The sequence below is a fragment of the Thalassophryne amazonica genome, chromosome 5, assembly GCF_902500255.1.
Source record: "Thalassophryne amazonica chromosome 5, fThaAma1.1, whole genome shotgun sequence".
Classification (NCBI taxonomy): Eukaryota; Metazoa; Chordata; class Actinopteri; order Batrachoidiformes; family Batrachoididae; genus Thalassophryne; species Thalassophryne amazonica.
In genome coordinates this window covers 98,130,978-98,157,160 of record NC_047107.1, presented here as the reverse complement: position 1 = coordinate 98,157,160, position 26,183 = coordinate 98,130,978, and the positions used below count along the sequence as shown (strand labels likewise).

Here is a 26,183-nt window from a genome sequence, read left to right as displayed (position 1 = left end):
GCAGTATTAATCTTTTATTTTACATTGTTCGAAATTATTAATGTGTAATCTTTAAAAATTAATCTACGATAACATACTTGTTTTCAGATGGAGAGTCTTGGTCAAGGAACCTTTACCAAGATCTTCAAAGGACTCCGCAAGGAGCTCAGAGATTATGGACTTGTACACCAAACTGATGTTGTCATGAAGGTCCTGGACCAGGCCCACAAGAAATACTCTGAGGTGTGGAAATTTAGATAATGTCAAAATTAAAATAATAATAATTCTGCTAGAGCACTGAGTTGTCACAAAAAAAAATTGTGATATAATTTATTTATTATGGCAGTTTTTTGTTCAAACTATTTGATAATTTGCTTATTATGCTGTAGTCTTTTTTTGAAGCAGCCAGCATGATGAGCCAGTTGTCCCATAAACACTTGGTCCTCAACTATGGCGTATGTGTCTGTGGAGAAGAAAGTAAGAGCCTTAAAAATACACATGGTACCGCATGTTGTTAAGGTGACAAGCAAGTGAAAATGTTAAGACCAGATTGTTCACTGTACATGCAGTACATCCAGAAAGTTTTCACAGCGCTTTACTCTTCCCACATTTTGTAAAGTTACAGCCTTATTCTAAAATGGAGTTTAAAAAAAAATTCCCCCTCATAATTCTGCTCACAACATTCTGTAATGGCAATATGAAAGTTTTTTTTTTTTTTTTTTTTTTTTTGGGGGGGGGGGGGGTTAATGTATTAAAAGTAAAAAAAACTAAGAAATCACATATCCTTAAATATTCATAACCTTTGCGCAGTATGTTGTTGATACACCTTTGGTAGCAATTACAGCCTCAATCCTTCCTGAATATGATATATGATACCACAAGCTTGGTGCACCTATCTTTGGGCAGTTCTGTCCATTCCTTTTTGCAGCACCTCTCAAACTCCATCAGGTTGGATGGGGAGCGTCAATGCACAGACATTTTCGGATCTCTCCTGAGATGTTCAATCAGATTCAGGTCTGGGCTCTGGCTGGGCCACTCAAGGACATTCACAAAGCTGTCCTGAAGCCACTCCTTTGATATCTTGGCTGTGCCCTTGTCATTGACCTGCTGAAAGATGAACAGTCTACCAGTCTAAGGTCAAGAACACTCTAGAGCAGGTTTTCATCCAGGATGTCTCTGTACATTGCTGCATTCATTTTTCCCTCCATCCTGACTTGTCTCCCAGTTCCTGCCGCTGAAAACATCCCCACAGCATGATGCTGCCACCACCATGCTTCGCTGTAGGGATGGTGCCTGGTTTCCTCAAAGCATGACACCTGGCATTCACACCAAAGAGTAAAATCTTTGTCTCATCAGACCAGAGAATTTAGTTTCTCATTGTCTGAGAGTCTTTCAGCTTCCTTTTGGCAAACTCCAGGTGGTCTGCCATGTGCTTTTTACTAAGGAGTGGCTTCCGTCTGGCCACTCTACCATACAGGCCCGATTGGCCTGACTAAGGCCCTTCTCCCCAACTGAAGACAATCCTGTCTCTGAGGTCTACAAACAATTCCTTTGACTTCAAGCTTGGTTTGTGCTCTGACATGCACTGTCAACTGTGGGACCTTATATGTAGACAGGTGCTTGTTTTTCCAAATCATGTCCAATCAACCGAATTTACCCCAGGTGGACTCCAATTACAGTGTAGAAACATCTCAAAGATGATCAGTGGAAACAGGGTGCACCTGAGCCCAGTTTTGAGCTTCAGAGCAAAGGCTGTGAATACCTATGTACATGTCATTTCTTAGGGTTGTTTGTTTGTTTGTTTTTATATATATATACATTTTCAAAAAGGGGTCTTGTGTGTAGAATTTTGAGGGGAAAAAAATGAAGTTCTTCCATTTTGGAATAAGCCTGTAACATAAAATGTGGAAAGCGTTAAGTGGTGTGAATACTTTCCAGATGTACCATATACTACATTCATTTTCTATACCCACTTATTCCAGTTTAGGGTCATGGGCACTGGGCACAAGGCAGGGTACTCTCCGGAGAGGCTGCCACTCTATCGCAGGGTTTCATATAGTCAGCCAAACACATTCACATGCTCATTCACACCTATGGTCACTTTAAAGTTTGCACATACTTCAGTTATCTGTGATGAAGTTGTCAGTATGATAATGTGATGTGTAATAATGTTAATAGTTTCAAAGCTGTGATTAAACAATAGTGATGACTGTTTGTAGGAGAATTAAGGTAATGTGTCCCAAAAAATACAACACATGAACTGCACTTACGTACTACACAATGCATGTCACTGTTTCACTTTCTTATTTTGCATATGCCGAATTCAAAATATTTGAGGCTTTTCTTTTAAAAAAAGTGAAATTTCAGCTCTAGTTTGTCAGAAAGCACATGGGTAATTCCAGTCTAGATTTGATATGTTTTTCTGTATTAAAAACTTGTCCTATCCCCAGTGTGTACAGTCATATCCACAGATGCCAAAACCTCTTCAGAGTTGTCTTGGTGTCTGCAGTTATGCTACTGTTGTTTTTGCACAAGTCATGTGTTGCAAGTCTGGTTACGTTATCAAACCGTGTTTAAGATCACCTTCATAAGCAACCATGATCTTCAAATGCCGGTGTGTCACAGTTCTTCTAGACTGTGACCTCCTGGGGAAAGGGAGAACAGGGCAGAACAATGGTGTCTTACCAGGACTGTGAAAATTCTCATAGGGACAGTTTGATCCTTTCAATATTGCTACAGATGAGTCCAACCATCTGTATGATAAATTGAAGTTTGGTCCTGTGATCAGGTTTTTCTGAGCAGTTTAGCATCACACAGTGCCATAATGACAGCAGAACTTTAGGGGGAAGAGTCTGGATGGGGATAGATTGAGAAAAGACCTTTAGAATAAAAGTGACAAGTCCAGAGTAGTACCTACTTTACTCTTTACTTTTTATATATATATGAAGCAACGTAATCAATGCTTCATATATTTTGTGGCAAAAATGAAAATGTTTTTTGTCCTTTAGCCACACAGGATTCCTGACAAAGAGCATCCATATTTGTTTTTGTTGTTAGAGATCCCCATGACATCATTGGGAATCCACCTGATGTTTACTTACTCTGGATACAGGGAACAGTTATTTGAACACAGTATCATCTACAAAGTTGAGTACCGACTGAAAGCTAATGTTGTGTTCTTCCTCATGCGTTAATTTAAGTCAAGGTGCAGTTTTCCATCATGCCCTCATTCCTAACCTACACCCTCTGCTGTCAATGAGTAATGAGTCTGAAAATACATACTCATTAATAGAGGTTGTACAGCAATGCAGTTGTAAAAATAAATTGTTTTACCAATTTTTTTTAAAGTATCATTAACTAATTTCCAACTTCCTGCAAGTGCATTTTGGTTAATAAAAGGATATGGGTAATGTATGGTGTTGTGTCAGGGACTGTTAAGCCAGTATCTTTTTCAAGAATTTGGTTGTAATTTGCAACATCCAAAAAAAGTTTTTTAAATGCTTTCAGATATAATGGTGCAGGAGTATGTGAAGTTTGGCTCGTTGGACACATACTTGAAGAAGAACAAGAGCATAATAAACATCGCATGGAAACTGGAGGTGGCAAAGCAGCTAGCTTTGGCTATGCACTTCCTGGTACGCCTTAATGTACAGCAGAGCAGCACTGTTGCATTGACCAGCTTTTCACATTGTATTGAAACGATTTAGTGTGCTCTCTCACACACAGCATCTACAGCCACTAGTAAATGTGATACATTGAATAGTTTTCATACAGATGTTATGCACCTTGTTAACAAAAAGAACAAAAGAAAGAAAATAAGCTGGAGGGGATTGAGAAAAGGCTGATTGATCTCTCTGCACCTGCAGGAGGAAAAGCACCTTGTACACGGGAATGTCTGCGCTAAAAATGTCCTTCTGATCCGAGAGGAGGACCGGAGAAATGGGAATCCCCCCTTCATCAAACTGAGCGACCCGGGAATCAGCATATCGATCCTCCCCAAGGAGAGTGAGAAAACAGTCGTTAATACTCTTCAGGGGACACGAGGCAGCTGCATTTGCACTGAGAAGTGCCTTCTTAAATAATACTGAATTACTTTCCAGGATACACTAGTCTGCATTTAAAATATAATTTGGTCCTTTGGCAATCCATGAGTAGGTTTTTTTTTTGTTTGTTTTTGGTTTTTTGCTGTTTGTGCAAGTTGAAGTGCAGAAAATGCATAATGTCAATGTGTATCCTCAAATAACATTTTTCCTTTAATTTTAGGTGTAATATTGATGGATTTGTTGTTTTTGTTTGTGGCCAGTCCTAATTGAAAGAATTCCTTGGGTGGCTCCTGAGTGTATTGAAGACCCTACCAACCTGAGCCTGGCTGGAGACAAGTGGAGCTTTGGTGTCACACTATGGGAGATCTGCAGTGGCGGCGAGAAGCCGTTAGCAGCACTGAACAACAATAAGGTCTGACTGGTGGTGTTAGCAAAACAATGCAAGAAAACTGTATATTGGGCAAGATGTACAGTATATTCATTTTGGTTCATGATTCCTCTCTCTTGTCTGGAAACAAGTACCTCTTCCGATTTCCTGGTTTGTTTGTTGTTCGATGACTAGTCTTTTGGAAATTGATGAGTAAACAGTTGTGGTGAGGTTCACATAAAAAATAATTGGGTTACATCACCTTGACATGTATTGTAGTGATGGAATGGCAATTTTCAAATGAGAAAGAAATTACAGTTGGCTTACTCATTACAATAGCACATTGGGAGGTTGCATGAATGCTTCATGTCAGGAAATATCAACTACAACAATACATTGTTGCACATAAAAAAATACTGCACGCACCCTGTGGTTTAAAAAAAAAAAAAAAGAAAAGAAATTACACCTTCCAACTAACACATATTGCAAACACCATGAACCTGTTACACAATCTCAAGCAGCATTGTTGAAACGTTTTCTAGAAGTAGGAACAAATGTTGAGTTTGCAGTGTGGGACTCCAGAGGGCAGGAGCTGATATTCTGTGTAGAGGATGTGTGATAAATTGGTCATTATCCTCTGAGCTTGCTTGAGAACAGACTGCTCATATATCGACTGAAGGGGTTGGTTTTCATCCCTTCCTATCACCTTCTGGGCGGTGTGTACCAGACAAGTAAGCTTTAGATTTTAAATATACAGTGAAGTTGTCATACCAACATCCCATATCTGTCACTTATCTGAAGCAGCCTGATAGAATAAAAACATGATCATGTGTAACTATACCACAAGAAGACAGTACCTGCATCATCACTGCTGCCCTGTCACTCTGCTACAGCATCCAGAGGACGTCCAAAAAAAAAAAAAAAAAAAAGCAATCTGCAGGAATCTGCTTTATGAAATTGGCCAGATTTGTCTATCCAGAAGGGGTTAAATTTTCTTTGCAAATTTGAAAACTGTGTGTGAACCAGAAGTGTTTCTTTTCAAGATTTGGATTTGTCTTAAACTTTAGTAAACTGTGCTAAATATGTGTGCATATTTTAAAAATTGCGATGTGTGGTTACTTTGGAAGGTTGATCAAGAGTTTAGCGTTCGTATTTTTCCTACCATTGCACAGGCCTAAAATTTTGATGAAGGGACCAATTCAAACTGGAAAAAAGACAAAAGCCAACACAGCCTAGGAAGACTTGCTGGACCTTCTGGAACTGACCACCAACCCAACAAGACAGTCTTAGGGGAAACACTGGTTATGAAGCCAGAATGGAGTCTATGGTCAGGCATGAGTGTAGGTCGGCTACAATTTAGTTTATCATGACACAGTCACATGATAATCATTAGTCTGATAACTTAAAACACATAGAAACATCATACTTATTGGTTTCACTTTGCCAGAATTGTTACAAGAGAAATAACATCACATGAATTCCTTGATATAGGAAAAAAAGGCAAGCCTGCATACTGATGGGGAAAAATTGGGAAGACGGCTCAAATGGGAATAAAATTACTTCCATACACAAAAAGTGATTTATGGTCATAATAAATTGAGATTATTTCAAGAAATTGCGATAAACAGCCACAATGTCCAATTAGGAAGAGGATACACTAAGGCAGAAGCCTACAAGACAAACTGTTGTTTGAACAGTCACTTTTGAACTATCAGGGTTATCAAGATGCCCAATCAGATAAATGATATACAGTAAAACTCGCCTAAACCATCATTGTATAAACCGGATATTCGCACTCACCAGATAATAGCAAAAGTCCCAATATATTCTATGCTTTTCCATGTAATAAACACCATAGTAGATTTTGTATAACAGATTTTCGCTCACATCAGACAGAATGTCCTGTCTGATTGCAATGTATTTCCATTTAAAACCCCTCGCATTAGCCGGACAGAGCAGTCTAGGCGTGCCCATTCGCAACAGAGGTATGAAATTAAGTTCACCACTGACACGAGCCAATTTGAGGAAATTGGGCACCGTGTTTCCTTGGATTAAAAGTCCAGGATTTGTTTTTTTTTTATTTTTATTTTTTTTATATAAACCGTGCTCAGACCCGGCGACTAAACGAGACAGGTCTTTATTCAAGGTCTGTGATTATTAACAAAATGCTGCTTGCTGCTAGCACTATAATATTTTACATTTCACACATATCCCTGGACATGGTGAACCAAAGACAACCACTTTAGATCTGAGCCCTCTGCATGGCCCAGTCGAAACAACGGAGACCGCAAGGGCTGTGATTGGTCACTCCTTCCTCTCCCATCATATTTTAAGTTTTGTTTTTTTGTTTTTTTGTTTTTGCAGTGCACCTGCCGATTTCTATTTCGATCATGGATCAAATAGAGGGATGTTTGCCAACAGTGAGTCGGAAAAAGATGCTCAAATCACCGGCAATTCATGGAGGGGAAAATGCACGTAATGCTGTGCCATAATGTTGGTTTGTAGGTTGATGGTTGTATAAAGAAGTGGAGCTTCTTGAGGGACAAATTGGTTCAGAAAAAGCTCCTGCGATAAATTGCATTAAGACACCCACCAATGCGACGAAGAACTTGAAAAGGGTCACACAAACGTTGGTGTCATTGCGTGGCCATGGAGTTACGGAGCTGAAGAAGCATAAATCAGGCTTTAGGATTTTAAGGTACCACTCCGCAGCTAACTTAGAAAAAAGAGTGACTTGAACAAATGTAATCCTTTTAATGCACATAATGCCCGGTGCTTATTTAAGGCAGGCGTTAATTTTTTCAGACGAGGTTTTGACCCGGTGTTGCCGACCGAATGGTCCGCCCTGCCTTTACTGCGCATATGTCATTTTGGAGCGTCAGCAGCGATTCACTGATTATTGCCTCGTTTATGCTTTAAACTGACTTTAGAATGATTTAAGACAGAAGTCTCAAACTCATTCCAGAAAGGGCCGAGAGGGTGCAACCCTCACCTTTGCAACCATACACTCCACCGGGTTGATTTCACTGATTAACTTATTCCATCTGCTCAAAGTGATGTTAATCAGTGAAATCACCCGGTGATACTCCTCATCGTACTCTGTCTAAATTACTGCTCATCTGACATAGTCATCCCAGTGGTAAATGGACTGCATTTACAGTAGTGTTCAGAATAATAGTAGTGCTATGTGACTAAAGATTAATCCAGGTTTTGAGTATATTTCTTACTGTTACATGGTAAACAAGGTACCAGTAGATTCAGTAGATTCTCACAAATCCAACAAGACCAAGCATTCATGATATGCACACTCTTAAGGCTATGAAATTGGGCTATTAGTAAAAAAAAAAAAAAGTAGAAAAGGGGGTGTTCACAATAATAGTAGTGTGGCATTCATTCAGTGACTTCGTCAATTTTGTGGAACAAACAGGTGTGAATGAGGTGTCCCTTATTTAAGGATGAAGCCAGCACCTGTTGAACATGCTTTTCTCTTTGAAAGCCTGAGGAAAATGGGATGTTTAAGACATTGTTCAGAAGAACAGCGTAGTTTGATTAAAAAGTTGATTGGAGAAGGGAAAACTTATATGCAGGTGCAAAAAATTATAGACTGTTCATCTACAATGATCTCCAATGCTTTAAAATGGACAAAAAACCAGAGACGCGTGGAAGAAAACGGAAAACAACCATCAAAATGGATAGAAGAATAACCAGAATGGCAAAGGCTCACCCATTGATCAGCTCCAGGATGATCAAAGACAGTCTGGAGTTACCTGTAAGTGCTGTGACAGTTAGAAGACGCCTGTGTGAAGCTAATTTATTTGCAAGAATCCCTCGCAACGGCCCTCTGTTAAATAAAAGACGTACAGAAGAGGTTACAATTTGCCAAAGAACACATCAACTGGCCTAAAGAGAAATGGAGGAATATTTTGTGGACTGATGAGAGTAAAATTGTTATTTTTGGGTCCAAGGGCCGCAGACAGTTTGTGAGACAACCCCCAAACTCTGAATTCAAGCCACAGTTCACAGTGAAGACAGTGAAGCATGGTGGTGCAAGCATCATGATATGGGCATGTTTCTCCTACTATGGTGTTGGGCCTATATATCGCATACCAGGTATCATGGATCAGTTTGGATATGTCAAAATACTTGAAGAGGTCATGTTGCCTTATGCTGAAGAGGACATGCCCTTGAAATGGGTGTTTCAACAAGACGATGACCTCAAGCACACTAGTAAACAAGCAAAATCTTGGTTCCAAACCAACAAAATGAAAGCCTCGCAGATGTGAAGAAATCATGAACAACTGTGGTTATACAACTAAATACTAGTTGAGTGATTCACAGGATTGCTAAAAAAGCAGTTTGAACATAATAGTTTTGAGTTTGTAGCGTCAACAGCAGATGCTACTATTATTGTGAACACCCCCTTTACTTTTTTAATAATAGCCCAATTTCATAGCCTTAAGTGTGCATATCATGAATGCTTGGTCTTGTTGGATTTGTGAGAATCTACTGAATCTATTGGTACCTTGTTTCCCATGTAACAATAAGAAATATACTCAAAACCTGGATTAATCTTTTTAGTCACATAGCACTACTATTATTCTGAACACTACTGTATAGCAGATTTTGTCCGTTTCATACATATAGCAGGTTTTGATTTTAATGGACAAAATTCGCTGGTCCACTTAAATCCATTATATGCAAGTTTTACTGTATACACATCCAGTTACATGACTGTTATTATAAACAGTCATTGGTAGCAGTATGCTTGTTGCAGCTGAGGGGGCCGTATATTTAAAATGTTATCATCTGTAATTCTATAAATAACTATTCTGTTTCTGTATCACAGAAAAGGCTGTTTTATGAGGACCATCATCAGCTTCCTGCGCCAAAGTGGACTGAGCTGGCTAATCTGATTACCAGCTGTATGGAATATGAACCAACATTCAGACCCATATTTTGTGCCATCATCAGAGACCTGCACAGCCTCTTTACACCAGGTCAGTGTGTTCTGCACGCCGGCTTTACTGGTGAGAGATTCAAGCATGTAGGGTTCATTTGGTCTGTCCATTCACACTTTTTCTAGCATGCATTTTGTGATGTTGGTCTTAAAGCTTATCAGCGCAGAGGAGATAAACTCCTGTCAGATTAATGATTTTTGGCTGTTTTCCCAGACTATGAGTTGATCGTGGAGAGTGACATCTTGCCCAATAGGACAGTGAACTTTGGCTGGGCGGGTTTTGAGAGTCAGGAGCCAGCTCAGTTTGAAGAGCGACACCTCATATTTTTACAGCTGTTGGGCAAGGTGAATGCAGACTAATGTTGTCACAGTCTCATGTCATATTATTTCATTCTCTCAAAGTGTGAATCCAGATAATAATTAATTAAATAATTAAAAAGGGTTTATTTGATCCTGACCGCTGTCACTAAGCCCAAGTTCAGACTCATGCAAGGTCTTACCAGAGTACAATATACAGTAGACCTTGATACATGATGCCCCCTGATGGTCAGCAACAATGGTCACAAGGGTCATTTTCAGTTTGTACACGGTTCAAACATTAAAGCTGTTCCAATTTTGGCCAAAAAAGTGGTGCAAATTATTGGTTGAGCTAATGTGATTTTAAAAAGGAGCAGTTTGTTGCCATCTGTTGTATTTCATTATCACATTACGGGGCAACATGTCACCAAATCAAATGGATGGTGACATTGTTTGACCATTACTTTGGAGACCAAGCATTCAGCACAATCAAAACTATTCCATTTATTAATCCTGTTAGCTCACCCAATAATTTGCATCACTTTTTACCAAAATTGGAGCAACTTTATCTTTTGACCCCTGTACAGAGTTTCTTGCAATTTTTGCTGTTTTTACCCCATAACTTCATAACATTCATTCATAAATATTCCAAACTATACCTTTTTGTAGTCTCTCTGATCAAACAAATAATTTCATATACTTTTCAATGTGAGAAGAGCATTTTTAAATATTCACCTGTGTAGCTAACACTCTTGGAAGGTTGTCGTACATATTTGTTTGCCGTGTTATATTGAGGCTGGGTTGTAAGTGTTGTTTAGTTCCCTCAGGTGGTACCAGTTAGGTCCCACTTGTCCCAATGGTTTAAAAACAAAAACAAGATTCCTCATTCAAGTTGATGTTGTCCATTAGGGAAACTTTGGCAGTGTGGAGATGTGTCGATATGATCCGCTTCAGGACAACACCGGGGAGGTTGTGGCTGTGAAGAAACTCCAGCACAGCACTGCTGAGCACATGCGCGACTTTGAGCGAGAGATCGAGATCCTAAAATCTCTCCAGCATGAGAATATTGTCAAGTACAAAGGAGTGTGCTACAGTGCAGGTACAGATGACAGTTTAAATCAATGCTCTGACTGTTAACTGTAACCAGCTACATCAAACTACAGTATATTTGAACAGATGAATGTGAGACTGAGTGTAAATGCATCACATAAGTGGTTAAATGTTTTTAAAAGAAATCAAAACCTGTCAGATTGCACGTTCTAAGCTTATACACAGCTGGATCACACAATGATAATATTGGTATTGTATTAATATTTGACTTGACCATCAACATCACTGTGGAAATGTAACGTAATGCTAAAATACCATATGAGAATAAAAATAGGAAACAGAATGTGACCTTTTGACTTCTTAAAATAGGTCATGGTTAGCCATCTTTGAACTGGTCAAAGGTCTGTGTCCCAAGAATGCTCCCTGTGAATTTGACGACCCTGGCAGTAATAGGACTACACTTATGTTGAGTACAGACTGACGGACGCCAAGTCTTCACAATATCCAGTGCCCATATTTTGGCCTTGGCTGAAAATTTGTTTTTAGAAATCTCAAAGTAATAGTTACTTGGCTCTTGGAATTTTATTCAGACTCAGATTCGTCTGGACTTTCACATGCTGATATTGGTTGTTTGGTTCCTTTCAGGACGACATAACCTGCATCTTATTATGGAATATTTGCCCTTTGGAAGTCTGCGAGATTACCTCATAAAATATAAGGAAAGGATTGACCACAAGAAGCTGGTGCATTACACCTCTCAGATCTGCAAGGTGCTGCAGCCTCTCCAGATTTTTCACACTTTTTTTTATGTTTAAAAAGTGGGCAGATTTGTATCATTTGCAACTGTTAACATTAATGTGACCACACACACACATTTGTGAATCATTTACATGGGTAAAGTTGCACAGCCTTCCAGACACTTATCATGTTAATGTCTTTAATTCTGTGTGCTGATAACAGCAGAGTTCTTGGACAGCAAAAAATGTAGATGATTGGGTAAGTGAGTTAGTCCATCCCAGCCATCTGGTATCATGTAGTTTTTCCCAGATTAAAAGAACATGTTGATTTCAAACACTGTTCTATCTATCCAGCAGGTGGCAGGCATGTCTATGAGATATCACATAGGCAAAACCAAGTTGCTTCATCAGTCATCGATGGTCGATTGGTGGTTGATGCTGGATAAATTACTGATAATTACAGAAAGCTGTGGTTGGTCGCGTATGTAGTTTGTCTAAAAAACTGACTGAAATTAATCTTTTTGTTGCGTGTTGAACAGGGTATGGAATATCTGTCCAGTAAGCGGTATATCCACAGAGATCTGGCAACGCGAAATATCCTTGTGGAGAGTGAACTGAAGGTGAAGATTGGTGATTTTGGCCTCACCAAAGTTCTACCTCAGGACAAAGAGTACTACATGGTCAAAGAGCCTGGAGAGAGCCCCATATTCTGGTCAGACTTCTCACACCTCCACAGAATCATAATCATCACATTTCAGCCATACAGAGTGCTTGACCCATGAATTAAAGCATGATTTTGACTATTTAGGAAATGGCAATGTGCAACATTTTTAAACTTCCTTTTACTTACTGTGTGAAAATATCAAATAGAAAGTCTAAGTTTCATTACCTTTTGTATCAAACAGTGTTTTAAGCACTACAAACAACATTTTCATTCATCTGTCCATGAGACTTGTAGGTGCAACTCCTCCTCTGCCAGTTGCATTTCAATCAAAGTTCACACAATAATAACACACCATGTGAAGGTGTGCATGAAGTGAAATAATTCTGTTCCAGTGTCTTCTAAGGGAGATAACTGGGTTTTTGTGTTTAACTGTTGCATCATATGGTATTGACTCACTACTCCTCATAAACTGGCTCATCAAATTCAGTGAAACACTACACAGTGGGGAAGTGTGGGTTGGTAAGGTTAGACCTTACTTGTGGCAACTTTGTTGTGATTTGGTGCTATATAAATGAAAATAAATTGAAATATTGAAATGGGGCTGTTTGGTCTACTGCCACTGTGACCTGGATAAGCAGCAGAAAATGAATTGATGAATGAATTAACTACAAAGTAGTAGCCTGTCTGATGATGCATGTGAAGGAAAATAATTCAGATCTTTGACATGAAAAATTTATTAACATATATATATATATATATATATATATATATATATATATATATATATATATATATATATATATATATATATATATATATATATAACTAATGCAAATACTATGGCAGAGTGCAGATCCCCAGTGTGTACACACACACACACACACTCACTGCAATTAGCAGGGTAGTGCATAAGATTGATGGAATCAGGTACAGGGGTCCTGGTGGCCACTAGAGGCCACTGTTGCTTGTTTTTTTTGTACGCAGCAGTAATTAGCACATCACCCTCAGCTCTAAAACTTTGTTTTCATCACAACTCGCTTCTTTGACCCAGTGATGCTGTTGTCTTTGTGTGATGTGAGGGAGACTGTCACACAGTGTGCTTGTTTTTGTAGGTATGCCCCAGAGTCCCTGACCATGAGTAAGTTTTCTGTGGCGTCTGATGTCTGGAGCTTTGGCGTGGTGCTCTATGAACTTTTTACCCACAGTGACAAGAACCGCAGTCCACCTACAGTAAGTCAGAACACACACACACACACACAAAATGTCTCATCAGTTTGTGTTCACTGTTTAAGAATATAGAAAACTATAAGGGAAGTGCAAGTCTCCAAAATAATTTACTGTTCCAAATAGGTGGTTGTGGCAAAACATAAGATTTTTTTTTTTTTTTTTTTTTTTTGCGGCACTTAAGGGCCCTGTCCCACTGGGGAGAGGATTAATTGCGCATGAATTGAGTGTACAAATTGCGGGCGTTCGTTGTCGTCCGCAACAAAAATGGCCAAAAATGACAGATGTCCCAGTATGAATTACGGATATATTAATAATATATAGCGAATATATGATGAACAATCACGGTTATATAACGCATGTAGTGAGGAAACTGATCCGACACATTGAGATTATCACGGCAGTATTACGGGTGTATTATGAATGCATCGCGCATATGTTGCGCGTGCACGGCATCTGCATTGCGGTCATACAAGAAGCGTACTCGAGCTGTCGGCATCACTATTCACACCAACAATACAGCCTCTGGAGCATTTGCTGGACTTGGACAAGTTGATCACAGAGTTGTTCTTGTTGTCATGCGAGGGTTAACTGTTAATGAGTTTGTGGAGCGGGAGGGGGGAAGCCGCTTGGGGTGTGAGACGGTGTTTTTTTTTTTTTTTGTTTTTTTTTTTGTTTTTTTTGAGAGTGTCACAGAAAACAGACTTCAGCATGAGTTGTGGGTAAACAGCAACTCTTCCTTTTGTTGGTGTTAAATAAAAGTCCTGGATTGCAGCAGCAATTACGTCTTTGTGGATTTACACAGCCGGACCGGCACTGACTGGCAGGTATGTCGCTTTCTGCCACATATAGTACTTTGGGTTTACATGTCGTGTTTGTTATACATTCACAGATTGTCTGCAAATCAGCTGCAAAGCAGATGTAATAAAAACTCTTTATTTGTGGCCAATCTGTATGCATTCGCTACAACTTATTTTAGTTTGTGATGTGGTCATGATGGGCATGATATACATCTGTTTTACACACTGTCCTATCAGTTGCAGATATCAGTGGTTAACGGCAGATATACAGCGCATAGAGTGAGTATGTATTGTGTATGTATGGAGTATGTAAGGCGGATGTTATACGCATCCAAATTTTTGAGCTACTCAAAAATCCTGGCTGTGGACATGCGTGCCTCTGCGGATGATCAAGGGCGTGTTCGGATGACGGCCGATTCATACAGGCATGTTACACGGATATTGCGGATGTTTGGCGAATATGGGCCAATTCTGTGCGCAGTCCATACGCAGATCCTCCTAAACGCCAGTGGGACAGGGCCCTAAGACAGTTAAGTTGTTCTGACGTACTTCAGCCTGCCGTTATTTCTGTTCTCTCCAGTTTGGAGATTCCTATGTTCAGCTGATGGCTTCTAGCTCATTCACCGGAGCTCTTCTTCTTCAGGTTTTTCTGTCCATGATGGGGACTGACAAGCAGGGGCAGCTGATTGTGTATCACCTCATCAAGCTGCTCAGCTCAGGCAGCAGGCTGCCCCAACCCCTGGGCTGTCCTACAGAGGTAGCACACAGGACCTTCTCACTGTTTTTACAGAAGCCCACATATGTAATCTGCGGTAAAAAATTGCGCTCTCTTGCTGTTTTTGAAAAGGTAAATAATGGAACACAGAGGGTGGCTACAAACATTGTGCCTCCTGTTCAAAAGACCAACAGAGTGCGTTGGTGGTGTCAGTGTTTGCAGTGCAGATGATACGTTGTGGCTTTTGCTTTGCTTATTTATTGTAATAAATAAAATAGAAGATGGAAGAATTCCAACCTTTTATCATGTGACATTACTGCTATTCTTCTTCGACTTTTTCTGTCAGTTTGTGCTGAAGATTTTGTGTCATGGTAAATTGTTAAATAATGTTTGAATAAAAAAAAAAAAGTTGGATGTTAACTGGTCACATCTGTCTGGATTCCACAGTGGGCACAGAGATTGCTTGATTTTCTGATGTTTTCATCTGTGTCATATTCATTGTTACTAATTATATATATTAAAGACAAAAAATCATAATGCAAGATGCATGTGTGCCATCAGCAGTTAAAAATCTGCCACAACCTAAATTCTAAGAGTAGTGCAAAGTTGATTAAAAAGAACATTGCAGTTTCTTCAGACAACGGTGATGGAGGTTGCTGGAGTTATTACCATGAGTTATTGTGTTGCTTTTTCAAATATATATATATATATATATATATATATACACACACTCCTAGAACAGCTGCCCCATGAACTCTGATGTATGAACTTCCAAAACAAGTCTGTCCTGCCCCTGTTTTTTTTTTTTTTTTTTAAGTGAGCTTTATTTTAGCTTTCTGATTTTTTTTTTTGTTTGTTTGTTTGTTTTTTAACTGTTATGAAGTTGTTATGAAATGTGTCCCTGACTGTGGCATGTGCTCCATAAAAAGCATAATTTAGAAGAGCCTCCCTTCAGTATAAAACAGGCTCTTTTGGCAGACAGTAATAGTGCCTTAAAATGGTAAAGTGGCTTTATGGACAGTTTGGCGCCATCTAGTGTTTGGGCTTCAAATGGCAATCAAACTAATAACTGAACCATGCCCCTCCTATACCAAACGTGTGGTTATGACAAAGTCGAAACGGACTCTGGCACACTGTAGACAAGTGCCCTGAGCAGCACCATGACTATAGATAACTCCACATTACATGAAGAAATGTGGCAGGGGTGGGGTTTGAACCTGGAACCTTCCGCACTGAAACCAAATGAACTAACCACTTGGCTACCACCCCTGCATACCGTGAAGCTTTTTATTTTTAAATGTTAGCTGACTTAAAGTTGCAGGAATTAAATTTAGTGGAGGCTAAGTAGTCCGTTAATTGTTCTCAATGTTAACCGAAAAGCTAATCAGCTGAAGGAAAACTTAGCTTTGCTTAGCCGAACTGTGCAGATCACTGTTGTTAGAAAGCTAGCCAGTTTTGTTATCATTGTTTAGCCTTCACAGAGGCTCAGCGATGTCTGCAGAACTGGTAATCCGAATCTGATGTCTTTTATAAACAATACGATAAAGTGGGCTGGAGGATAAACGTTAGAGTCCGTGTTGTTAACCGCACAGACCTTGCTGGCCACCGCTAAATCTAGATTTTACCACATGATTGTACCTGCGCCGTTTGGTTGCAGTTTGAAACCTCACTGCTAGATGGCATTTAAAATAAAGCTATGTAACACTCTCAGGGTAGCTGACACGATGGACTGCACTGTTCTTCTCTGTGCTTTGTCCCATAGATACATGAAATCATGGAGGAGTGCTGGAACAATGACCCGGGCTTGCGTCCGTCGTTCAAGGAGCTGGCGCTGCAGATCGACCTGTTCAGAGACAATGAGTTTTAGGAAAGAAAATTTCTCAATGTGCTTGAGCAGGCGCTCTTAATGTTGTTACACTGTCAGTTCAAAAGGACAAAGCCCAAAATGGGAGTATTGTGTTGTGTAGCAAATCAACATGTAGGAAAAAATGGTTCTAGGACCAGGAAAGTAATTAGTGTTAAGGTGTCTTTCAGGAAGGCACTTTTTTGTAGCAGTTCACATCTGCCATTAAAACTGTGAACTCTATGAATAAAAAGCTTTTGTTCAAGGAATCATCAGGTTTTCGGGATGCGTGTGTGTGAAGACAGTGTTGTGTTGGTGCAAATGTTAGCAGGTCTAGCTGTCCAAAGTATTTTTTCCTTCACCTTAAAGAGAAATGGACAAATACAAGCAGTGTTTTCTGTGAATTTGTGTATACATATAGCTCTGTACATAGGTATGTCCACATAATTCTTTTTTATAATTTTATAAAAATTTAAATACAGTGAATACTGTTTCAGCTACAAATGTATGTAAATGAAGCATAAAGTTGATTTATAAGTTCATTTTGTTCCCACTGTCACAAGCTGTTGTGAAAATTAAAGATTACCTCAATATCTAATGTTGAGAAAAGTGTTTGTGATCCACTGGTTTGTAGGTCAGGTCTGGGAGCAGGCTCTGGTGCATTGCGTCTCCACCACACTACTGAAACGTCTCAGGTCCTGGATGGCAACCACACAGGCACACAACCGGTCTGTCCAAGCCTGTGGACAGTAATCATCTATCTGCCGCAGTCAAATGAAATATATAGACTCTCTTGTCCCCCAGACGCTTAGGTCCTCAATACTGAAACACCTACATGTTGGTTCATGCCCAGAGAAACGTGACACGTCGCCACAATTTGGTAGCTGATGCTCCATCACAATAAAAGTGATACTCCTCATCGTAGCCTGTCTAAATTACTGCTCATCTGACAGTCATCCCAGTGGTAAATGGACTGCATTTACAGTAGTGTTCAGAATAATAGTAGTGCTATGTGACTAAAAAGATTAATCCAGGTTTTGAGTATATTTCTTATTGTTACATGGGAAACAAGGTACCAGTAGATTCTCACAAATCCAACAAGACCAAGCATTCATGATATGCACACTCTTAAGGATATGAAATTGGGCTATTATTTAAAAAAGAAAAGGGGGTGTTCACAATAATAGTAGCATCTGCTGTTGACGCTACAAACTCAAAACTATTATGTTCAAACTGCTTTTTTAGCAATCCTGTGAATCACACAACTAGTATTTAGTTGTATAACCACAGTTTTTCATGATTTCTTCACATCTGCGAGGCTTTCATTTTGTTGGTTTGGAACCAAGATTTTGCTTGTTTACTAGTGTGCTTGAGGTCATTGTCTTGTTGAAACGCCCATTTCAAGGGCATGTCCTCTTTAGCATAAGGCAACATGACCTCTTCAAGTATTCTGACATATCCAAACTGATCCATGATACCTGGTATGTGTTATATAGGCCCAACACCATAGTAGGAGAAACATGCCCATATCATGATGCTTGCACCACCATACTTCACTGTCTTCACTGTGAACTGTGGCTTGAATTCAGAGTTTGGGGGTCGTCTCACAAACTAACTGTGGCCCTTGGACCCAAAAAGAACAATTTTACTCTCTTCAGTCCACAAAATATTCCATCATTTCTTTGAAATAGGGCTATTAGTAAAAAAAAAAAAAAAAAAAAAAAGTAGGAAAGGGGGTGTTCACAATAATAGTAGTGTGGCATTCAGTCAATTTTGTCAATTTTGTGGAACAAACAGGTGTGAATGAGGTGTCCCTTATTTAAGGATGAAGCCAGCACCTGTTGAACATGCTTTTCTCTGAAAGCCTGAGGAAAATGGGACGTTCAAGACATTGTTCAGAAGAACAGCGTAGTTTGACTAAAAAATTGATTGGAGAGGGGAAAACTTATATGCAGGTGCAAAAAATTATAGGCTGTTCATCTACAATGATCTCCAATGTTTTAAAATGGACAAAAAAAAAAAAAGACAGGTGGAAGAAAACGGAAAACAACCATCAAAATGGATAGAAGAATAACCAGAATGACACAGGCTCACCCATTGATCAGCTCCAGGATGATCAAAGACAGTCTGGAGTTACCTGTAAGTGCTGTGACAGTTAGAAGATGCCTGTGTGAAGCTAATTTATTTGTAAGAATCCCCCGCAAAGTCCCTCTGTTAAATAAAAGACGTGCAGAAGAGGTTACAATTTGCCAAAGAACACATCAACTGGCCTAAAGAGAAATGGAGGAATATTTTGTGGACTGATTAGAGTAAAATTGTTCTTTTTGGGTCCAAGGGCCACAGACAGTTTGTGAGAAGACCCCCAAACTCTGAATTCAAGCCACAGTGGTGGTGCATGGTGGTGCAAGCATCATGATATGGGCATGTTTCTCCTACTATGGTGTTGGGCCTATATATCGCATACCAGGTATCATGGATCAGTTTGGATATGTCAAAATACTTGAAGAGGTCATGTTGCCTTATGCTAAAGAGGACATGCCCTTGAAATGGGTGTTTCAACAAGACAATGACCTCAAGCACACTAGTAAACAAGCAAAATCTTGGTTCCAAACCAACAAAATGAAAGCCTCGCAGATGTGAAGAAATCATGAAAAACTGTGGTTATACAACTAAATACTAGTTGAGTGATTCACAGGATTGCTAAAAAAGCAGTTTGAACATAATAGTTTTGAGTTTGTAGCGTCAACAGCAGATGCTACTATTATTGTGAACACCCCCTTTACTTTTTTAATAATAGCCCAATTTCATAGCCTTAAGTGTGCATATCATGAATGCTTGGTCTTGCTGGATTTGTGAGAATCTACAGAATCTACTGGTACCTTGTTTCCCATGTAACAATAAGAAATATACTCAAAACCTGGATTAATCTTTAGTCACATCGCACTATTATTCTGAACACTACTGTATATAACGTTTTATAGCGCTCACTACACACCGGTAGTAACTAGGGGATTAAGGACCTTGCCCAAGGGCCCTCAGTGACTTTCTGGTCAGGCTGGGATTTGAACCAAGGATCCTCTGGTCTGAAGCCCAACGCTTAACCACTAGACCATCACCTCCCTTAAAGTCAAAGGATGTGTCTTGGACATGTTTACATCTATCATTAAATACAAATGTATGATACTATATGGTAAATCTGTCTTACTTGTGAGGGAAGCCACCAATACACCTATGACAACTCTGACAGTGCTGTGTGCTGCTGCGCGATTGGAGAACTTGGACAGTGCAACTTTTGTCTAAAATGATGTGAAATTTCACCTGTACATTGCTCAATACATTGATGATCAGAATAAGCTACAAACGTATCTCACATACACAGAAATAATTCAGTTCTTTGCACAGTAAATGTTGCAGTATCAACACTGCAGCAAGTGCACATGGTCAAGTGTTTCACTGATTAACATCCCCTTGAGCAGGTGGGATGAGTTCCTCAGTGAAGTCAGCGGCTGCAAGTAAAACCTGCACCCCCTCGGCCCTTTCTGGAATACTTTGGACACCTCTGTGCTAAACACTTTGTGCACAAAAGTGTCATCATTTCAGCCACGAGTGGCTTTAGACATTCGTGAGTGCCACTCAGCATTTGTGTGCAAATCATCAGATCCTTGCATCTGTGAACGCTGTGCTCGACATTCGCGAGAGTGCTGTGCGGCATTCAAGCGGCACTCTGTATGACATCTTCGCTGCAAGTCCATGCAAAATACGGTTGACATTTGGACGCCCTGCGCTGTGTTGTTTTGTACCACTTAAGTGAGATACCAACTACAAATTTGTTGCTCATTCGCACGTTTAGTGGCAACTTTGCATCTCAAATTACTTTCCAACAGTCGCAGCCCAGTGAGAGTACCCTAAGACCTGAACCACCAGAACTCGATACACTTGGATCTTTGTTCTCCTGCAAAGATATCATGTCCACCTCTGTCCAAGTTGAGATTGATCAACAGATCTATGGCTTTATAAATCTCATTTTGTTTTTTTGTTTTTGTTTTTAAGGGGGGTATTTGTGCATAGAATGTGAGGCCCCTATTTACACCTGACACAAAGCAACTGGTGGCCAAGTGGTTAATGCGCTTGGTTTTAGTTCGGAAGGTTCTGGGTTCAAATCCCACCCCTGCCACATTTCTTCATGTAATGTGGAGTTGCGTCAGGAAGGGCATCTGGTGTAAAACCTGTGCCAAATCAACATGCAGATCCACCTTGGATTTGCTGTGGCGACCCCGAGTGCAAACAAGGGAGCAGCCGAAGGGACTTACTTACAAAGCAACACAGTGATGATGCAAGTGTTCTATGCCTACAACCAACACAGTTGTCATTTTCAATCCCTGTGATCATGTTGGTTAAATAGCAAGTAGATTTCCCACTTTTATAAGTCCATAGCGTTAAAATGAGGTGTGGTCAGGTTCAGTGCTGGGGGAACTAGCACAATTTTACCATCAAGCACCAAAAACGTGGTTTAAAGTGCACACCTGTGAACAGAATGATAAATGACACTGGATTATTTCTTCTTGTACTCTAAAACATGCACATGAGGTGTAACTGAACTGATGAACTGGTCGATGGTTTGATTTTAGCGTTATGAATCAATTAAGCTGTTACACTACTACATCCGTGTCTTCAGACTTTAGGAAAATTTCAAACGTCAGAGCAAGGCTCTCGCAACATTGGTGATGGGAACATTTGTCGGCGAGGTAAAAACAAAACATGTCTGGATGAACCAATTCAGTTTTGAGCAGAATTTCCATCTCATAAATATATGTAGCCCCAACTAAATTAAATTAAATTATCTTGCATGGGTGTACTTTACTTGAGTTGGGGCTACATATATTTATTAGATCAGGGGTGGCCAAGTTCTGTCCTCAAGAGCCACCTTCCTGACACTCTTAGTTGTCTCCCTGCTCCAACACACCTGAATCCAATGAAAGGCTCCTTAAAAGTTTGCTAACGAGTCTTTCATTGGACTCAGGTGTGTTGGAGCAGGGAGACAACTAAGAGTGTCAGGAAGGTGGCTCTTGAGGACAGAACTTGGCCACCCCTCTATTAGATGGGAAATCAATGTCAGTTTTTTTAGTGTAGTGGATTAGGCTAAATGTAACCGTTTCAACTTTGTTCACTTCACTGTTTTACTGCTTCACTGCTTCTTCTGGCCTTCGATCCTGCACTTTCTGCTATTGTATGTGGTGCTGTCCTCAGTAGCGAACAAAAGTCGAGCAGAGGTGGTGCCAATGTGCTACAGCACAGTAGTAAAAACCTGAAGAAGGTCCTGTTTTGTTGTTTTTTTATGAAAATGTATTTTAAAGGTAAGCAAACTTTTGGCTTCTAATTTATCAAACATAGCCTAGCTGTAAATAAACAATTGTATCACACAATTAAATCATTCTATAGCTTTGCTGAACTGTACTGTAGCCCATGAATCTAGATATGTATCAGCTCATTTTATAAGGAAGAGATGCATACCCCTAGAAGAAATACAACCCTTTTGCACCCTGTACCATATTTTGCGCTGAGATTACATACCCTCTAAACAGCAAAACTGAGTAAATACACTTGCACTACATGCATTAGAGTAGACCATTAAGGACCATGAAGATACAGCCTTTAGTGTTGCTTCAACAAAGGTTTATCCATCTGGCCCCTGATAATTAAGAGAAAGGGGAATTTGAGGAAGCTATTGTTCTGCCTCAATCTGGAGGTACAGGAGCCTTCATAAAATGTTGGGTATAATTTGTACCTTTAGCCCAGTGGAAAGACCTGATGACCCTGCATGTGATCCCAGTCCCCCATGTCTACCTCAGAGTTTCACAAATGCATGATAGCCTCGTAGATTAAGCCAAAATATTGGACAAATTGCGCACTTTTGCAACATATCACTAACAATTGGTTTCTAGCGGGGGGTTTTTTGGGGGGGGGGGGGGGTTCAGTAAGATGATGAAACACTTGATTCGAACACAATAACCATGTCAAAAATGTCATTCTTCAAAATGGCCATCTGAAAATTAAAAAAAAATGAAAATATGTACATCTCAACAACCAAGATGCCCAGATGGATCAGATTTGGTGATATGATTACTAGGATAGATATTTAGAGGTGATTAGATTTTGGAGTAGTTTGGTCAAAGGTTAACAAAAACATGGTCCAAAAAAATGCCTTCTTTTTTCCTTATCTCATCAACCACTAGATGAATAATATAAAGCATATATTGATCAGCAAATATGTGATTGATTAGTGTGAACAAGTCATTAGTGTAGTCACAAGTCATATGTTGAAGTCATGCATAGTCAAAAACATATACTTTTTACTATACTTTTATATCATGGTGCATTGAGCATGCAGAGTATGGATCAGCCCTCTGGTGCTTTTTATTGGCTGTGTTTTAATAGAAGATTGTAAAAATTATCTTTTACATTCTCCATCGTATCAGTCAGCGCTGCTCTTTCGATTTCAGTCACCAAATATTCTGACTTGATACCTGTGAAAGGTCACCACAACACAAATGCCTGCTCTGTCTCCATCCCTGCATTTTACTCCCTCTGAATCTCAACTCATCATTTAGGCGTGTCTGCTTTCTTTTTCTCCATTCCACTCTTCTCTTCACTTACTAGAAAATTTACAGTAAAATTACTCATGGAAAGCTTGTTAGTTTTGTGCAGACTTATGTTGTTGATTGTAACAATGGGTTTTATGTTAGATGATATTTTATGATGGTGACATTCTTTGGTCCAGATATGTCATGAAACAGAAGCACTGTACCTGTAATAACATTTAAGATAAGATTGAAGTTTAAAGGTGTTTATTTGTATGTTTAGAAGATGTGTATTACATAAGCTTGGTATGTGTGAAAACAGATATACCACTTTATAGATGTAACACTGACCTTTTACTATCCGTAATACTTTGTGCAATGTATCATAATAATAAATGTAATTTTCGAGCATGTTTGTTCTTTCAATGGTCACAGCCTTTTTTTGGTAATAAAGAACATTACCAGCATCTCAGCTTAATTATGGGCACCACAATATTATGTACTGTATATGTACAAGTCAAGCAGTCATTTTGGGGAAAAAAAAATTCAATTTAGCCAGTCTTGTATAAAGTACCTCAAAGTGATAACTTTAATGAAAGTACAAGTATCTTATCATAAAATTACTTTGGTAAAAGTTAAAGTCCCCTTTAAAAATATTACTTGAGTAAAAGTCTTAAAGTATCTGACATTTACTGTACTTAAGTATAAAAAGTAAATTTCTCATATAAAATGTACTTTAAGTAAAAGTACTGAGTAAAAGTAAAATCCAAAACGAGTGGAGAGAAACGGCAATAGAAAAGAAATCCATTGCGGTGTCCGGAGAAACCAGGAGGGGGCCTCAGCTCCTATTCAAGGCTGGATCCGCCTCTGGCAGAGCAGTTGGTATTTGGATGAGTGCTGTTCTTTTTCCTGGAAGACCCACACACACTTTTCTATTAAACACAACAACCAGGCTGCATCACACAGAAGAGTCATTTATAGCTACAGTTATGCCAAATTTAAGGAAAAGTTACAAAAAAAAAAACCATCACCATCACCAACCACTGCAAAGCAACCAATGCAGCGCTCTTTGCATTCTCAAATCCAAAATGTGGTGCCGCTTTTACACAGCGCTTCTCCGCGAACATTTATAATAAAATGAAACAGACATGCCGGCTCGTTTTGTCGGTAGTTTTCCCCTTACGTGTGTGTTTACTCCGATCGTGCACTGTACTCCAGTGTATGTGTGTGTATCAGCGTGCGTGTGTTTGGTGTCCAAAGCGCAGATGTTTTCACCCTCCACAGTCTCCTGTTCCTCAGTGGGGGTGCAGATTCAACCTGTCATATTTTATTTATTTTTTTGTCTTAAAAGTGTTTTATGCCAAACACGGCACTTGTTGCTATAGCGGTGAAAGGCGCTGCGCTCCGGCTGAAGAGGACTGTATGTGCTGCGCTCCGGCTTATACTTTCACCTCTGCAAACAGGCATTGCCCAATCAAATTTCTTCTACTTTCATATTGTAGTAACGAGTAGCGAAGACGTTTAAGAGAAATGTATCAGCATAAAAGTGTACATTTTACTGAGGGAATGTAGTGGAGTAAAAGTGAAAGTTGCCAGAAATATAAATAATGAAGTAAAGTACAAAGACATCAAAATTCTATTTAAGTACAGTAACAAAATATTTCTACTTTGTTACATTACAAATAGCACTGATGATACACTTGAAAGATTTGTTGTCTATTTTTATCAAAACTGCTAGCCAAAAATCATTTGGACACCAAGATCAATGCTATGGTTCAAATCCTGCCAAAAGTACATAACTTTACAAGAATAATGGTGACCATCTTGAAAATTTCATATTCAGACCTTCAGTGTCAAGTACTGTTTATAATATCCATGTTACATTAAAATATACATGAAAATACATCTTTACGTAGCTAAAACATAACTTGGTCTAAATATTTGAAGAATGTCAATTATCAAACACCCATTGTGGGAAATGTCATTTTGACAGGGTTAGGCTACTCTGATCAAGTGGTTTCACCATCTTATTGAAAAGAACATCCAAAAAAAAAAAAAATCTACCAGGAACCAGATTTTGGTGATTTGTTCCATAAGTGCAAACAAATGAATAATAATTTCCTAATCTACTGAACTATGAGGGCTCAAGTTGTCCCACTGTGAAATAACACATGCTCGAAGACTCAACATCTGATTGGCCGAATAGTTCAACAAATAGTAATGTTGTAAAGAAGGATAAACAGAACCAAAAAAAATTTACAAGTATAACTTCATATGTACAGGGCTGTGACAAAAAAATCTTTTCCACAACACTGCACACATCAGCAAAGGTCGAGATGGGTTCTGTCCATAATAGATTCCTCCTCATTTGATTTGGCTTACTTACGTTATACTTACATTATGCCTGTTATGTATAAACACACACACACACACATATATATATATAAAAAGTTTGTGTCACACTTTACCACCCCTGCACCAGATCTGACAAACAATTGGCCATGAATGGCTTTGAGCCCATGCGGCCTCACATGTTCCCGAGCACACAGGTGATGTTAATTCCAGTCTGTGCAGTTTAGCAATTGAGGCAGGATGAAGGAGTGAGACACCTATGAGGAGGCTCTCTTCTCCTCGTACGGAGACTCGTACACCTCCATAGGTGGGCAGGTGCACACAAGATTCTGATCGCCATAGATGTCATCGATCCTGGAGATACTCGGCCAGAATTTGGTCTCAGGTTTGATGTAGGGCTGGAAACAGAAATGGGACATGGTGTTGCCAAGCATTCAGGAAAATTCAAATGCACTATGTTTGGGATTATATGGAGTTTAAAAAAATAATAAACAAGCAATCACAGTACTGTTTATGAGTGATTCTTAGACTACGGGCACTTATTATGTCCTTTGATCATACTGTATGAAAAACAGAA

At 39.3% G+C, this 26,183-nt stretch overlaps 2 protein-coding genes across 4 annotated transcripts in view; one reads left to right on the top strand and one right to left on the bottom strand.

The window, feature by feature from the left end:
* The window catches only part of jak2b (Janus kinase 2b), a 48,030-nt gene extending 30,759 nt beyond the window's left edge, over nt 1-17,271 (top strand). For 2 of the 3 annotated variants that reach the window (XM_034170960.1, XM_034170961.1), the window contains 13 exons: nt 88-222; nt 369-456; nt 3,487-3,614; nt 3,846-3,984; nt 4,283-4,434; nt 9,236-9,386; nt 9,561-9,691; nt 10,553-10,742; nt 11,339-11,463; nt 11,970-12,142; nt 13,207-13,324; nt 14,762-14,875; nt 16,596-16,704. In XM_034170960.1, coding sequence (XP_034026851.1) covers nt 88-222; nt 369-456; nt 3,487-3,614; nt 3,846-3,984; nt 4,283-4,434; nt 9,236-9,386; nt 9,561-9,691; nt 10,553-10,742; nt 11,339-11,463; nt 11,970-12,142; nt 13,207-13,324; nt 14,762-14,875; nt 16,596-16,700 — 1,749 coding nt within the window. In that variant the 3' untranslated portion in view covers nt 16,701-16,704. Of the gene's footprint in view, nt 1-87; nt 223-368; nt 457-3,486; nt 3,615-3,845; nt 3,985-4,282; nt 4,435-9,235; nt 9,387-9,560; nt 9,692-10,552; nt 10,743-11,338; nt 11,464-11,969; nt 12,143-13,206; nt 13,325-14,761; nt 14,876-16,595 lie in introns of all 3 variants that reach the window. The other variant, XM_034170959.1, reaches the window with a different exon arrangement.
* Nucleotides 17,272-25,100: 7,829 nt separating this feature from the next.
* gldc (glycine dehydrogenase (decarboxylating)) overlaps nt 25,101-26,183 on the bottom strand; it is a 69,153-nt gene continuing 68,070 nt past the window's right edge. Inside the window, exon 25 of the mRNA XM_034170947.1 lies at nt 25,101-26,004. Coding sequence (XP_034026838.1) covers nt 25,864-26,004 — 141 coding nt within the window. The 3' untranslated portion in view covers nt 25,101-25,863. The remainder of the gene's footprint in view (nt 26,005-26,183) is intronic.